This window comes from Eleginops maclovinus, chromosome 14 (genome assembly GCF_036324505.1).
Source record: "Eleginops maclovinus isolate JMC-PN-2008 ecotype Puerto Natales chromosome 14, JC_Emac_rtc_rv5, whole genome shotgun sequence".
In the NCBI taxonomy this organism is placed as follows: domain Eukaryota; kingdom Metazoa; phylum Chordata; class Actinopteri; order Perciformes; family Eleginopidae; genus Eleginops; species Eleginops maclovinus.
Genome location: NC_086362.1, coordinates 2874823 through 2891107, shown reverse-complemented (window position 1 = coordinate 2891107; position 16285 = coordinate 2874823). Strand labels below are relative to the sequence as shown.

Below are 16285 nucleotides of genomic sequence, written 5' to 3'. Positions count from 1 at the left end.
CTTAATGAATATTAAGTAATCCATAGAAAACTAAACCATTAACATGTTCAACACAATGGATACAACTTTTAGTATACATTTATCAATAACAGCGACAAAATATCTAGATATATATTTTTTAAAAGAATGGTTGCACTAAAGAATAAGCCACTACATATTTATGTGAAAGCTAAACTATTACATAATATAAATAAATATGTATATTGTGTCATAATAACAAAGTATATGGTAAAATGGAGAGAACATGTGAATTTACATCGAATAGTCTGTGAATGAAACACCAAAATAGTACAACCAGACATTTTCACTTCGGTATTTAGTTTCCTTTTCTACAGTTAATTTTAATGTGAGTGTAATGTCATTCATATAAAGAAATTGGCTGACTCCAAACCTAATCGTGAACATTTTTACCAAGAACTAAACCATATAGTAGCATTAAACATTATGAATGAAGGCAATCAAAACTCATTGTGTATGTAATTAACAGAGATGGGAGTAAGTCACACATAAGCAAGTCTCAAGTCTTAACCTTCAAGTCCAAGTCATTTTTGTGAGCGTCGAGTCAAGTCATAGCTTAGGTCAAGCAAGTCACAAGTCAAGTCATAGAAATATAATAAGCTGGAAGACAACCGTCTTAAAACTTTAAGAGACTGCAGCCTAAGTTTTATGTAGCCCTCCTTTGCACAAAAGGGCTAACAAATAGAGGAAGGGGATATAAGGCTAAAGAATAATTATAAATACTCACTCGGACCAGCAGGATCAGAATTACTAGGAACGACTACAGGGCCTGGTGTACCAAACAATAATTACCAGACAGAGTACTCAACACAGTAGTTTATCTTGTGAACAGCAGCGAACCACTTCCTTTATTAACCATTTTTTCAATATGTTGCAAAAGACACGCTGACCAAACTCACACTCAAACATTTCTTTGAATGAGCAGCTTGTATGGAGAATGTGGCTCAACCTGGAGGCTTTCGCAATGGCTGCACCAACAATTCTGGTCTCTTTCAGGCCATCTCTCACGACCAGTTACAGTGGATGTGCAAAACACTGCATTCTGCATTCACTCTTCGCCATGATAAAGAGGTCAACCCTCTCTTGATCCTCTGGTGACAGGTCATTCCACAGATCAGCATCGTCTAGGTCTTCTTCTTCCTCTTGACCTGGAAAGCAGGTGGTGAAGGCCTTCTTCATGTTGGCCGCATTATCACAGATAATGTGGTCCAACTTCCTTCTCAGCTTGAAATCTTCACACACCTGCTGAAACTCCTCACAAATCCTTTCACCAGTATGTGATCCTTTTGAAACGGCTGCATGCCAGTAAAGTCATCAGCTGAAGTCATCAGCCAGTGTACTGTTACCCCAAAGAACCCCCTCATCTGTCTGTCGGACCATAGATCTACAGTCACCGACACACTATCTGCATTTCCTAGGTCTGATTTTAGCTTCATCCGTCGCTCAGCCACTACCTCATCCAGCTTTGTGGTTATTGTCCTGCGGCTCACAGGGGCGTACCTGCTGTCCACTACAGTCAAAAAGTGCTGAAAGCTTGGGTGTTCAATTATGGATAGTGGCAGGTTGCAGTCAATTATCAGATCCGACAGGATTGAGTTGCTGATGGCTCTCTGCTGTGGATGATTAAAGCTGTAGGTATTGCTTGGAGTTCTTGAAGTAATAAACTGCGATATCATTGGCTGAGTGGGGTCAAATGTGTCCTTAGTAGTGATGTACTCTTCAAATCTAGACAGAGGGGAGAAGTGCAAAAAAACTACCTTTAGCTCATGCTTTCATTGCATAATATCCATTAATAAAGACCATGTGGAAATGAAATGGAGACTCTTCTATGTTATATACTACGATTTACTCTTGAAAGTGGCCCATTTCTCATTTATGTCATACATCTATCATATATCATATATCATATACATACATTTACAGTAATAGGGTTTGTGCATGTTGTTTGGCTGTTATACTTTATATATATGATTTAACCCCAAAAAAAGCAGCTAGTGCTAACAAACTAACAGCTACATTTGTGTGGTAGACTTTGGACTAGCAACTAGCGCTAGCCAGACCTGATCTGCCAAGTGAATCAATCTGGCAATTTCAGATAGGCTGCCGTATTTCAGTCAGAGTGTCTGTTATTTGATAGGCGGGATCAATGTGAAACTAAGTCAACATGATTAAAACTTAATGTGATGCAAACAGTAAGCTCTTGTCACGTTTGACTGATGGAGATGGGATGTTAGCTGCCAGCAAACGTTAGATTAAAAATAATGTGAAATTAGCTAGAGACATTACTTACTTTTCTTTTGTAGTCGGAAATGGCGGATGAAGTTTGACGTGGTGCTGGATGTGTCGGATATTTTTGCGCTGCACACCTTGCACACGGCGAATCGTTTCTTTTGTTGAGTTGAATAGTCTTTAAATCCAAATTTTATGATTTTGGTAGAGATTACTGGTTGCCAGGTTCGCCCACATGCAACAGGAAACATCCAATCGAAAATATTTGTTATTATTATTATTCACCAATTAACCAAGACAGCAATGACTTGTCGAGTCATTGCATGCAAGTCTAAGTCAAGTCTCAAGTCATGAGTAGCAAGTCCAAGTCAAGTCTTTTCTCACTGTTGATCAAGCAAGTCACAAATCCTCAATCTGGCGATTTAAATCTGACTCGAGTCAAGTCACTAGACTCGAGTCCCCCATCTCTGGTAATTAATCCGAAACTATGTTTTTTGTTGCTTTATGTAATTGAGTTATTAATCTATATGTCTACTCGTGATGTGAACTTTGGTGTGTACAACATATATCATGTTCATACGTGTTCTTGATTAAAAAAAACTCTCCATCTTGCTTCTTTTACGTACCTTCACGCACAGGTCACGTGGCTCCCTTACGCTACTTTCGGCGTCTCGCGCACACCAGAGGGGTAATTGGGTTCGCCGTCAATTTCAGGAAGTTGATTGTCATGTCTAAAACGGCCAGAGGCCAGGCGAGCCTGTAAACCAGAGAAGTTGCTAACGTTAGCCTCGTTGGTGGAGCTCACTAACACCTGAGGTTTTTTATATATTTATCCAAAAATGAAGGCGACCCGTGTGTGCGTCCTGTCCTGTTTTATCTTCCTCTTGTACTCCACCTGCACCGGGGTGTTGGCCGGCAAGAACATGGCCTCCCATCGCCCCACTCCGAAGCGCAACCGGCGGAGCCACCAGAACTCCTCGAGGCACAAAGGCGCGCACCACCGGCCGCTGACGCACGAGCAGAAAGCGGACCAGAACCTGCAGTTCATGTTGAATCTTTACCAGAGCGCTGCAGAGCCGGACGGCAGGCCCAAACAGCACCGGAAGTTCGGCTCCAACACGGTGCGTCTGCTGAGACCCTCCGCGTCGTCGGTGCACTATCTGCCGGCGTCCAGAGGTGAGTTTACAGCGGGGACTATTTTATCTCCAGGGGATCTGCACTACCAGAGCCGCACATAAACAGAGGTTTGTTTGGTTAAAGGCATTTATTAATACACTTACTACATCCTCTGCACTTTAGTTAGGGCTGTCCTCGAGCAAAGACTTTCGTACCAACCCTCACACCGTTTTGTCAACACGTTACGTTTCCAAAACAATTGAGTGATCGACCGAGAGGGGGCGGCTCTAAATATAATACATGTGCCATTCTGCATAACATACACTTTTACTTGTGTTAAACATTTGATCCAGGACTTGTAAAAGAGTATTTCTTCATGGGTGCTGATACTCTGAGAGAACTAGCTGCTTAGAAAATGTAAAGACTGTTATGTCTTACTTTCCAAGACAAGGAGCTAGCATTCCCACAATGCAACTTGATGATGTCCTTTGTTAGAAACGCAATGCCCTAAGCATCTTAAAAACAATGTACTAAAGTCAGAGTAGGACTCGGCACTAAAAAGTCTGATATGACGTTATAATACATCTAATTTTACTGACGCTTTTATCCAAAACGACTTGCATAAGTGCATTCAACCATGGAGAATCAAACTCCAAAACAAGAAGGTACATTTCTTATCAATAAACCCGACCAGTTGTGGTCTGTAGCCTCTCTGATATGTCCTTCTTCCTCCTTCAGATTACCACTACAGCTTCACAGTCCAGTACAACCTGCACACTCTTCCCTCAGAGCAGCTGATCAGAGCCTCCTTCATCCACCTCCGCTCTTCCCCCTCCTCCTCCTCCTCCTCCCCGTCTTCCACGAACAGGAGCTCCAAACAGGCCTCGGAACCACCGCGCTGCAAGGCTCAGATCACCTCGCTGGGCAAAGAGAGCCTGGTGACCCTGGAGCCCCACGAGCGTTGGTCGGAGACGGACATCACGGCGCACCTGCAGCAGAGGAAGCAAAACGGTGAAGAGGGGCACCTCACCCTCACCGCGCAGTACTGGTGCACCGAGCCTTGGAAAGTGGACGGCAGGTACTCATCGTGGTGGTTGCATCTTCGAGGGAGGACAAGATGGCGAGGGGAGCTTCACCTGGAAGTCCCGTCTCTTCTTCTGTACCTGGAGCAGGAGCGGGATGTGAAGGACTACATGTTGGATGCCAAAGGTGAAGACATCATGAAGCGACTACATCACTGGCATCCTTCTTTCCACCGCCAGCGCCGCTCCAAAGAGCTCCCGTCTTCGGACACGTCGGTGGATATCCTGAAAAGTGCCCCTTCTTCCTCCTCCTCTTTCTCCAACGCCCCTTCTTCATCCGCCGACTTCCCCAACGAGAAACGCAAATCCGGCGCTCCCAAGAACCACTGCAAGCTGCACTCGTTCCGCCTGTCCTTCGACGCGCTCGGCTGGGGGAACTACATCGCGCCGCCGGTGTACAACCCGTGCTTCTGCCAGGGGAACTGCCCGAGGCTGCTCACGTACGGCTACCACTCCCCGAGACACGCCATCATCCAGACCATCATCAACGACCAGGGCGTGGGGATCTGCCGCCTCTGTCCTGCGTGCCTTTCAAGTACATGCCCATGAGCGTGCTGGTGGTGGAGAAGAAGAGAGTGGAGTACAAGGAGCTGGAGGACATGGTGGCCGAGTCGTGCACATGTCGCTGAAGACTCGCAGTGAGCATTAAAAGACTTTAAAAAGAGAGGGGGGGAGGGGGGGCAGATTTGGTAGATCATTCGTTTGATCCACTAACCATAATGAGCTAGAGACTGATGCAGGAAGTCGTTGTGGTTTCAGATCCTCCCCGTCCCTGTGAAGCACTTTAAGGAGCAGCACTGTGAAGAGCAATATTTATAATGTCACTTTTGTATTTTTCCTAGGGAGCTGGAAGCATTTTAAGCTACTTGAGTGTAATTTAACTAAGCTAAACCTAGCTTCCAGGGTAACACGATTCATTTTACTACTACAGTAACGTGACGCAACATCAGGGGTACCTATTTTAAGAAAAATGATCCATCATTGTCTAACTTCAAAGCCATATAATGCAAATTATTATTTTTTCTTGTACCTGTTTGTATATTCCTCTTTCTGTATTGTTCTTTTATAAAACCTGGTCTGCGATTCTCACAAAGAAGCCGCAAAAAAAAATGTAAAAAATCATTTCTGGATATAATGTGATGGCACTGATCGAGGCCACTGAGTTTATACGCTATAAAAAAGTATTTTAAAGGACGAGGTTTCTGTTAAGGCCTTGTGACGTCGCACTTTTTGCTGTTTACAGTCAGAACCTTTCCATTTTTTGTATGTGTATATATATAACGGAGGGATCTCCAAAAGTAAAAAAAAAGGCTGAACTGTCGTAAAAAAAAACATAAAATTAAGGGTGAAGAAAATATAACTGTTGAATGTTTATAACGACTATCGGTAATGTTGGAGTGGAAAGGAATGCAATTTTTATTACCAGCGAATATGAATTATGAAATAAAATGCATGTTTTCTAAAACCTAATTTATTGTCATGTTTTGAGGATGTTGTAAAGTGTTTTCTGTGGCTTAACATTTTATTAATTCAGGTCGATGTCAGTATTTATTGTCTCTACTGGGACATGTCTCTATGCTTTAATGTTCAAAAAGCTCTTTATTTTTCTCATGCTGTCTGTGCTGCAGCTCCTTTTTCACCCTCCAGAGCGCAGTCTGCTCTGATTGGTTTACCGGCCCATCTCAGTTGTGATTGGTCAACCGTTTAGCGATGTCCCGCCCCTTAGCCTAGCGTTATGTTACTTATTGATGAAAAAAGTACTATAATGTAATGTAACTTAGATTTACTAAACAAATAATATTGTCAATATATGACAAGAGATAATCCTGGTTTAGATTAAATAGAAAATCATGAAATATTAATACAAAAACTGCTACTATAAAATAAAAAGCTTCTTAAAAAAACATTAAGGGGGATTATCTAGAAAGAAATGTGCAAATTCAAAGTAGTTTGTCTCATGAATTAAAAGCTTGTAAGAAGATTGTGCAGCAACATATCCTATAAAGAACTCCTCTTAAATTACTCAAACCAACGCCTTTACTCTTCATGTAAGGACATTTTCAGGAGAGTGCATTATTGCATGGAGTCCAACAGATAGAGCTCTACTCTAAAACACACACACACACACATCCTAAATATAGCACTGGAACCTGGTTTGTATTTGTGTGTGTGTGTGTGTGTGTGTGTGTGTGTGTGTGTGTGTGTGTGTGTGTTTCTGGTTTGCATGCAGTGATCTCTGTGGCCTCTAAACATGTTCCTAAATATTTTCCTGTTAGCCTCTCAGTCTTTTTTTTATCCTCACTATCAGGAGAAAGGGCATGTGGGATTTACAATAAGGAAAAAGTGCCAAGATCACTGATTGTATTTCCACCAACAATGGAAGGCTAAATAACTAAAAAGATCAAACAAAAAACAAATGTGTGTTTGTGTGCATGCAGAGATTTTTAGCTTCGAAAACTCCCTTTCTAGTCAGGATTTTTCCAAATAGAATGAACACATCTCTGGCTGGTTTGAGGTCGATAATGCAATAAATAATTGAAGTCATTTTCTTCATGATTTTTAGAAGTGTTATGGTTGATTTCATTTCCTTTTTTGTGCTGAAAATCCTCCATTTCCTCCCAAACGTTTCTGCGAAAAAAGGCAGATGTTTATGACAAGAAATGAAAACGTACTGAACAAAAGTGGGAAAAGCCTTGCATTGCAGTAAGTGAGTTTAATGAGTAGAGTCATAAGAAATACATCTGTAATTGAGTCATTTATAGTGATATGATCTGCCTGAGGATCTGTTACCGTAACATTCTGTTTTTACGCTGACTGGAAGTCTTCGCTTTTACGGGACCTCCCTGACTCTTTCATCAAGGGATTTGTGATGTGTGTGTCCTTCTTGTCCTAATCTCCTCTGACAGATGTTGTAATGTCAGAATCTGCACACACTCAGAGGTTCCCATAAACGCCACACAAGCACGTGTCACACATGGGAAGTGTCCTCTTACTAATCAACTTAGACAGACTTGGGGCCATAAAGGTAAATTATTACAGGAAAAAAAGCACTTCAAGTCTCTTCCTGGATCTCGTGTGCAGAGAGAAAGTGTGTGAAAGGTGAAGAAACGAGTCAGACACATTGATTTGAATGTTTGAATTTGCTCTAGGCTGTGTGTCATGGCTCTTATCTGCTTAGCAGAGGATGCATGCAGCTGGAATGAGATACACTCCAAAAAAACGGCCCCAACTCCAAAGATGACCTCATCCAATGAAGTATTTGTCTTTGTGGAGCAATGAAGCCTTAATATGTGTCTACAAGTGAATATGAATAATGAAATAAAATGCATATTTTCTCAAAACCTGATTTATTGTCATTTTTGAGGATGTAAAAAAGTGTATTCTGTGTTTTAAAAATGTAAAGGGGCCATTTTATGCTCATTTTAAGGTTCCATATTTGTATTTTGTCCATATACTTTGACCTGTTTACATGCTTTAATGTTCAAAAAACTCTTTATTTGCTTTGCAGAAGTAGGATTCATGCAGTTTCAATGTCATATTCTCCAAAGACGACCTCATCCATTAAAGTATTTGTCTTTCTGGAGCAATGAAGCCTTTGTAAAATGCCTGTACAACTGCATGCATGCATCTGATAGTTCACAAACAGCTCCACATGACCGTTAAATGTAAACTTTTGTTTTTTAATGCTTCCTGGTTATAATGAATGCTGAATTGTGAATTACTTTCCAAGAGATATAAGAGAGATGGAGATACACCACCATATCCTTTATGTGAGACTTGAATTAAAGCCAGTATAATTATTGGCTTTCGTTCAAGGCCTGTCCATAGGGATTTCTGGGTAAGTCCAGTTCCATGAACCTCCTCCATCCATGTGAGAACTGACCGCTGGTCAGATGAGGTCGTGTCTGTATTCTCCTTCGATCTGTTTGTCCAGGGGGAGTTATCCCCTCTTACTTAACAGCAAGGTTCAAACATCACTTTTTTGTTCAGACAGGTTGGTTTTTTCCATCGATTGACTGCTAGAAATGAAACACTGTCAATGCAAGGGAAGTGGTGAACTAACATTTAATGGAACTTTTATTCAAGATTCAAACTCAAACATAAGCTTTGCTGGAGCAACAGGAAGATGTGTATGTATGTGTCATGTCATTATGTACGTAATTTGACAAAATGTTTCCCCAGTAAAGCGAGTTTTGTATATATTTGTCACATGGTAGAAGTTAGAAAAATATGGCAATTCTTGACTAGTTCTCGCCCTTATTTAAAGTATATAAAGTCTAGAGAACGCTTGAGGTTGATCTGTAAATAAATTTGCGTTTAATGGCAGCAACGAAAGTCCGCTGTCATTTGATCTACAGTGTGATTAATGACAACCAAAGGTCAACATTGAGCTGTCACACTGACATCAGATCAGGGTCATACAGTATGTGAGAGGTGGTGTCTATATATTTGAAGAACTTTTAATTCGCTGAAAGAAATTAGGAACATTTGTCGTACACAACCCCATTGTCATGCATCAAACCTGCAAAAACTAAATGATTTAGATTCTGCAAAGGATCGTGTGTAGCCTGATCAAAAGAATGCACAATTTGGATGAAAATGAATCAGGATGTGTTTGCATCAAAAGGCAGTAAATCCAAATAAAGGCATGGTGTAACACATACAGTTTTATGGCAGGGTTTAGCTCATGCACCATCATTCTTACGTGTCAGCAATTTTCCTTCTTCCAAATTGTTCTAAAAAATGTTGCTTTTTATTATCGCTAATGATTTATATGTGCACACATTTAAACCGTCTGACTTTGCATCTGTGGTGCATTAGCACAGCACCCGGCACATGGGAATATAACTTTCATTTCATCAGCTTCACCTCTGCAGCTGCTCAGCCCTGTCAGGCACAATCTGCTGAGTCACGCTCGGTGGTAATATATTATGCAGATGTTCAGGGCTTATGTAATGCAGGATTCCTGTCTCTGCTGATGATGAAGCTTACAGGAACTTTCTATTACAAACATCTGTGATCCTGTGCTCTGCCGGAGTTAATAACGGACACTCTTCAGTGAGTGTTTAAGCACACTTCGGTCATGAAGCCTGTTTTTAATGTAAAGCCCAGCCTCTGTAGACCTGGCCGTGACTCACTTTGGATTAAAAAACATCCTTTGACTCACCTAAATTGTCCTGAAAGAACTGGCAGTGGGAACACTATTTCAGCTCATCGCTCTGACACATGCAAAGAAATATTTTCGAACTTATGTCTCATGCACTACTGATGACCTTTTGACCCATGATGCTGACTTAAATGCCTTTCAAAATAGAGGAGGAAGAGGCGATTGGTTTATTTTCATCCACTCCATGTTTATCCGACACAGCACAAACTATTCTATCTTTCTAGGCGACACAAAGCCAGCACTTTGGAGGCTTAAAATGACCATGAGCTTTAGCAAAACTGTGTATACAATATTTATGAATAGCTAAAATCTACATGAATTAGGATTATTGAAAATATTTGACAAACACTTCAACTTTTCATGTCTTTTTAAGCAATAAAACTTCAGAAACTGACCCTACTTTCATATAAAAGCCAGGAGATAATGAACTGAAACATGTTTGCACGAGTCAAGCGTTACCCTAACTTAGCTTCCTAAATTAAATCTTTAAAATAAGCTATTTACAGACTCGATTTTCCCCAAATTTCATTCATTTCAAATATCATGAGCTTGCTTAATCTGCTGACTTCTAATCGGCGTTGTATAAGTGGGACTGAACGATTGTGCCAGGTCAGGGGCATCTGCAGTCAGAGACACTGCAGCACATGGACTCTGCAGATTGATAAAGCCTTATCTTACATAGCTCAGTCTCACACACACACACAAACACACACACACACGCACACACGCACGTGCGCACATTGACACACATATTCAGTGACCTCTTTGCCGCTTTAAACCCTTTTTCACCCAGCTGCGTCTCTCCATTGTTGTTTATTTAACGTTCAATCACGTACACCAGCCTGTTCTCACTTTCTCTGTACGTGTAGAAGAAGAAGAAGAAGAGGAAGAAGAAGAAGAAGAACAACAACAACAACAACAACAACAACAACAAGAGTGTGTTGGATGGACCAATTTGGGAAATGACAGGTTTTTCTAATAAAACAAAGAAAAATAAAAGTCACATTTGGGCCAGAGAAGACCGATAAAGGGGGAGGGAGGGGGGTGGACTGTGACTCTTTCTCCCTCCCTCTCCCTTCCTCTCCTGGGATCATGGCCTGTGTATATAAAGGAGAGCCCAGCCTTCCCTGCCGCTGCCACTGCTGAGTCAGGCTGCCTTCAACAAACTTCCTCCACTTATGAAAAGCTGATCCACACAACCTCACGGGAAAGTTGAGTGCTCCAGAAGGTCTTGGACATCAGATCAATTTTACTGAGGACTGAAGATCAAAGAGCGTGAAGATGCAGGACAACAAAGTCTTCTTCACTCACAGCAAAGCTGCAGTAGCACTGTGCATGGCGCTGCTCATGCTGACTCAGCAGGTGGGTGCATTGACTTTACAGATAAATGAGCCCAGTGTTATAAAAGAAAATCTAACATTTGCTTTAAATTGTGTAAAAAATGTATTAGATTAACCTAGATCAAAGTATAAGGGGAAATATAAAATTAAATGCTACTTTAATGGATAAACGCAACTGAGAAAATGCGAGTTAATCGTTATGTTTTGTTGTTTTTAATGATGCTTTATGTTACAAATGACTTAGGGGAAGTGGGAAATAAATGTAAATAACAGGCACCATAATTGGACTATTACAATGCACAGACACAAAGGAATTATGAAACTTTTAAAAGTACTTTGACTGCTTGATTCCGGATAGAAATAAGTGCTTTTATTTGATATGCACCCTAATCTAATCCATTTTTGGGCAGCCTAATCTTAACTGGATTATTTAATCAAAAATGCTGATTTGAACTGTTGAATGTTTTACTGTAAAGTTGGATGGTTGACTTACATTGGGTGAACTACCTGCCTATTAGATGTACATACAGAATAAGCATTGTGAAGTTTATGAATGCTCTGTGCCATTTGTCCTTGTTTGGTTGCTTTCTAATGACTCTTCCCTGTCTTTCTGTGTCTGTGTGTGTCATCCCAGGTGTGTGCAGGTCCGTTGGCCCCTCAGGTAAAGTCCAGCTCCGAGCTGAGTGCAGATGTAAGCGTCCGCACCCTGAGGAGGACAGCCCGGATGACCCCGCTGTGGAGGATCATTAACAGTAAACCCTTCGGAGCTTACTGCCAGAACAACTACGAGTGCTCCACCGGACTCTGCAGGTAAGAAAACACAGCTAATGTAGAAAGCTTCTAATTTAGTTACAGTCAGTGTAAATATGATATATTGTTTGTACAATCAACGCTGCTTTTATGTTTTGATATTGCTAAAAGTGACCGAAAGCGTTGTTAGCTAAATTAGCACGTTAGCATATTAGCTAGCATGTTCCGTTAGCGTATTAGCTAGCATGTGCCGTTAAGGATGAAATATCAGTTATTTATCTTAATTCTTTTAACTCAAATTTAATTTAATTTAGTTGTACATACAAGACATGTTTATAAAAAAACTATTCAATAAAATAAAACATGCATAAAGGCTGGAAGTGAATAGGCTAAAAGTAAGCTAATCAGAAACTTGCTAACTCCATTTTTTTACTCTCTGGAGAGCCTAGTTTTGAAGATGGTGTGTGTGTGAGAAAGTTAGGAGGTATTACAATGTATGACACATGAAACATTAGGTCACTTTCACTTTGTGTAAGACTATTAAATGTTCAGCTATGTTAAAATACTGCTTAACACTCTTGTATCAATGAACCAGTTGAGCACCAAAACTATGGAAGGGCGTGTAAAAGCGATGGAGACGGTTCTTGGATATAGTGACAAATGTAAACGGATTTTTCTCAATATTTCTTCTTCTTTGTCATCATTTCTTTAGGGCAGGACACTGCTCCAACAGCCACCGCTCCCCCAATGAGCCGGTCAAGTACTAGAAAAACCAGCAGCGCGTTTACATGAGTGTCCAGCCATAATCTGGGATGGAGCACAAATCCAGGCTTTCATTTTGTATTTTTTTAAACGGTATTATCTTTGTATGTCCAAGCAAGTTGCTGATTTTACACACATTTACACATCAGGTAGTTATATGCAAGAAAAAGGCGTGTATTGCTGCACTTGTTGTATTTCAAAAAGCAAATAAACGGGGGGCTGTAAGAGGGGGGCTGAGGCATTGGGGTAAAGTGCAAAAAAACGTAAGAAGGGAGTCTTTTATACTTGATGTTTTCCATGGTGTGATTATGTTTATATATTTCAGGGTCCATACAACTTAAATGACTTATTTCATACGGCAAAGGATCTAAAGTCTTTCAGCCCTGATCTCAAAGTTGAGACGTTATGAGTGAAAATGAAAAGAAAAGTAAGATTTCATTAATATCTGTACGGTGGCCTTAGCTCTGTAAATGATGTATTGTAGCACAGAAAAGACTTTGAGCCTTTTGGCCTTCACATTTCTTCCCTTTTTGTAATCGCTGTCTCGTGTCATGTTTGATAGGTTATCACTTGACTGTTTGCATAGAAGGTCTTATCAATCCACTGATATGTGCCAAATGGAAACATGTGTTTCGCTCTATGCAAAGAGAAATTGTTCGTGTTAGTTTGCAACGATAGTGTAGGATAGGATGCCGTAAGAGCATTTTCCCTGATTTCTTATTAATTCTGGCGTCTGTTATGGCAACAAAATGTGTTCCCTTAGACCCAAGACATTCGAGAAATTAAGAATAACTATCAAAAAGCTTTAGAAACCCCAACAAGCTTAAAAACCCAAGGCACCAAATCCTATTTTGAACTCTTGATTTAACCACCTGACAGGCTGCAATCTCAGTTGACTGTCAGAGGCAAAAAGTGGACGGGCCAAATATAGACAAAGCAAAGTAGGGAAAAGGGCAAAATGGAGAAAAGCATCGAGAAGGATCCAAAGTTACTAGCAAAGTTTTAGCATCCTTCTGATTTTATTTTTACGATTGTGTCGATCATTATTCATTCTGTAATGCATGCATGCAGATTGGTAATGCGGTGATTCTCGTACTTTATTTATTTTATCCTGTCTAAATTGTACCCATATACACCACATGTACCTTTTTTAAATATATATTTGTTTATGATATGTTAATGGTCTCTAGAAAAATCAGAACCCTGATTGGATTTTTTGTTAGCCTTTCACAGGGGATTTTTTGTTTCGTTTTCGCCAATAACCAATTCAACAAATATCTCGCCTGAGTGTACAACTATCAGGAACTTATGACCAGCACAACTTATTTTTTGCACATCCATCCCCTCATTGTGAAACGTTCGTGGATTTCGCTTGGACTCGCCTGCATAGTTTACTTCATGCACAGAGCAGGTGGTTGCTGATATTTTGTACACTCAGCATGTCTGAGAAATGTTTGAGTAGGATTGCACTTTTAAACCCAAATTATCTTTGTACTGTGTACTGTCTACTGTATGTACTGTATTAACTACATGTAGAGGGCTGGGGGGCAAGTGGAATTAAAGCATTGGAGAAAAAATTCATCCCTTCTTTATTTTTGCATCGCAATAATTAATGAATGGATTTAATAATTAGGAGCAGAAACACAGAACTATACATCTTACATCGTGTGTGTGTGTGTGTGTGTGTGTGTGTGTGTGTGTGTGTGTGTGTGTGTGTGTGTGTGTGTGTGTGTGTGACCAAATCTCATGAAAAGTCGTGCATTGATCAGTCTCTTAGCTTTCTGACTCGTTCATCTACAAACGGCTTTCAAATTATTAGAGTTCAAACTTTCACTAAGGCTTGGTCATTTCTGAGTTTTTAAATGTACAGTATTTATTTGATTCCCATCGGTATGAACGTTGTTTCAAATGACTATATTTATTATATACACATGCTTTTAAGTTTTATAAAGTTAAACACTTCATTCTTGACCGTGGACAAAAGTAGTTATATTAAATAATAGGTTTTTCATAGAATTTTTTCCCCCCTTTTTCATTGATTGAATGTGAGGCAATGAGGAACGTTAAACAAAATAATCCTTAACAACAGAGTTCTGTATTTTGTCTTTTATCTGAAACCATTGATTGACTTCTGAACGTCTCTCTGCACGTCCTACAGCGTCTCCCACTTATCTTTATTGATAAACTATTTCAAAGAACTTTGTCTGTTTACAAATTCCCTCACAATGACCTGGATTTGAACTTTTAATGCCACATAAACCTCGGCTTATCGCGTCTTTCTCAGAATATATATGGATGTGGAACAAATATGCAGAGAGATAGGAACTTTAACATGACTGTAAAACGTCCAGGAAACAAGACAAAAGACATCAGGCTCAGCAGAAGTCTCCCAAATGTTCACATTCAGTCCTGTTGCATCTGAAACTAATTCAACACATCTGCAGAGTTTACCTGACTCATCCATTTTCAGACACAATATTTTTTGCATGCCCTAACTCAACACTGGTTCTACTGTCAGTGTTCAAAAGTCAAACAGCTGATGGCGTTCAGATGTTCGGGCTTTCACAACATGCAGAGGAGAGCCAAGTGTGTGAGGAGCACAAACGCGGAAGGACTTTTCCATTTAACATGAGAATGTGCAGAGTCAGTGGAAATGTGTGTTTGCATGTCTGTGTTTAATGTTCATACATGTGTCTTCATGCCAGAGAGATCCCGAGACTATTCATGCATTAATGTGACCATGGGATTTCTCAGAAAAAACAAGTCGTAACATTTTCAAGATCAAACGATCGTTAAGACAGGATATAAGTCATGGCATGCCACATATTGTAGAAAGACAGAACATTAGAAGGTCTAATTGGACATACTGTTCATTTCCCAAGTTTTCCTGTCTTTATTCGGGGTTCAAACAACTTGACTGACCTTCACAGAGTCCTAACATCAACCCCAATTAACAAATCAGAAGCCAGGCCTTATCACTGACTCATGGGGCTGGATGAGATCAAAATCCTGTAGATAGCCTGAAACCAGAAGAATGGAGGCGGTTTTACGCACCATATCCTCAGCAGCTCAACACAACCAGACTCTCTATACAAAAGACAAAACCCGCAGGACTCGTTTCCTAATAACGACTGGCTCGCAGTACATGATAAACATATTTACACAGCTTCTTACTAAGGATGTCCAAATCGTTTTATGGCGCTCGCTTATCAAGATTTTCAAGCAGGATAATATATGTCAAACCTGCCAACACATCCAAGCCGTAATTGCTGCTCAACTGGCTTCAGTACGTTTCTCCAGTAGGAATTTGAAGGATTGTAAAAACTAAAAGGTTTTCTGCGCTGTAACTGTCACAAAAACCTTTGCTGTTTCTACCGTGTCTGTCTTCTTCCTTAATGTACATTTCTCTAACCTTCTGCACGGTTTCCTTTCTCTTCCTTTTGTGTTTTCTTTACTGGGGATAGTTTATTAACCATGAGTAGAGAAGTTTTGTGGCCCCCCTAATTCATATAAAAATTATATTTGAAAACATTTCCAGTGATTTTTTTGCCACCATTCACATTGACGTGGTGTATCTTAAGACCGTCCATTGCAGCTATAAAGCGATAACAGACCATAGAATATTGAAATTGACCAATCAGAATCAAGTATTCATCAAAGCTGCATAACAACACAACAGGACACATTTAAATAAACCCATTACCACTGCCTGGTGTCATGTCAGTGTTGATTTCAAAATGTGTTTACTGTGCCTTCATATCCGATATTGTGAAAACTCGTGACCTTGTGTTGAACTTGGCAGCTTCCTTCCGCATCTCTAT

General features: G+C 40.3%; 2 protein-coding genes across 2 annotated transcripts; both read left to right on the top strand.

The window, feature by feature from the left end:
• The first annotated feature begins 2608 nt into the window (after window positions 1–2608).
• bmp15 (bone morphogenetic protein 15) lies at window positions 2609–5915 on the top strand. The gene is given in 4 exon segments (XM_063900335.1): window positions 2609–2717; window positions 2886–3423; window positions 4102–4944; window positions 4947–5915. Coding segments are annotated over 3 exon segments (1308 nt in total). The 5' UTR covers window positions 2609–2717; window positions 2886–3086; the 3' UTR covers window positions 5075–5915.
• Window positions 5916–10732: 4817 nt separating this feature from the next.
• Window positions 10733–14045, top strand: leap2 (liver-expressed antimicrobial peptide 2). Its single transcript, XM_063900818.1, has 3 exons — window positions 10733–10974; window positions 11587–11762; window positions 12415–14045. The coding sequence occupies exons 1-3, from the start codon at window positions 10894–10896 to the stop codon at window positions 12467–12469; spliced, it is 312 nt and encodes a 103-aa protein (XP_063756888.1). The 5' UTR covers window positions 10733–10893; the 3' UTR covers window positions 12470–14045.
• The last annotated feature ends 2240 nt before the right edge of the window (window positions 14046–16285 follow it).

Coding starts and splice junctions, on each gene's coding strand:
- leap2 (XM_063900818.1), top strand. CDS start 10,894: ATGCAGGACAACAAAGTCTTCTTCACTCACAGCAAAGCTGCAGTAGCA. Junction 10,975..11,586: donor TGCTCATGCTGACTCAGCAG/GTGGGTGCATTG, acceptor GTGTCATCCCAG/GTGTGTGCAGGTCCGTTGGC. Junction 11,763..12,414: donor TGCTCCACCGGACTCTGCAG/GTAAGAAAACAC, acceptor TCATTTCTTTAG/GGCAGGACACTGCTCCAACA.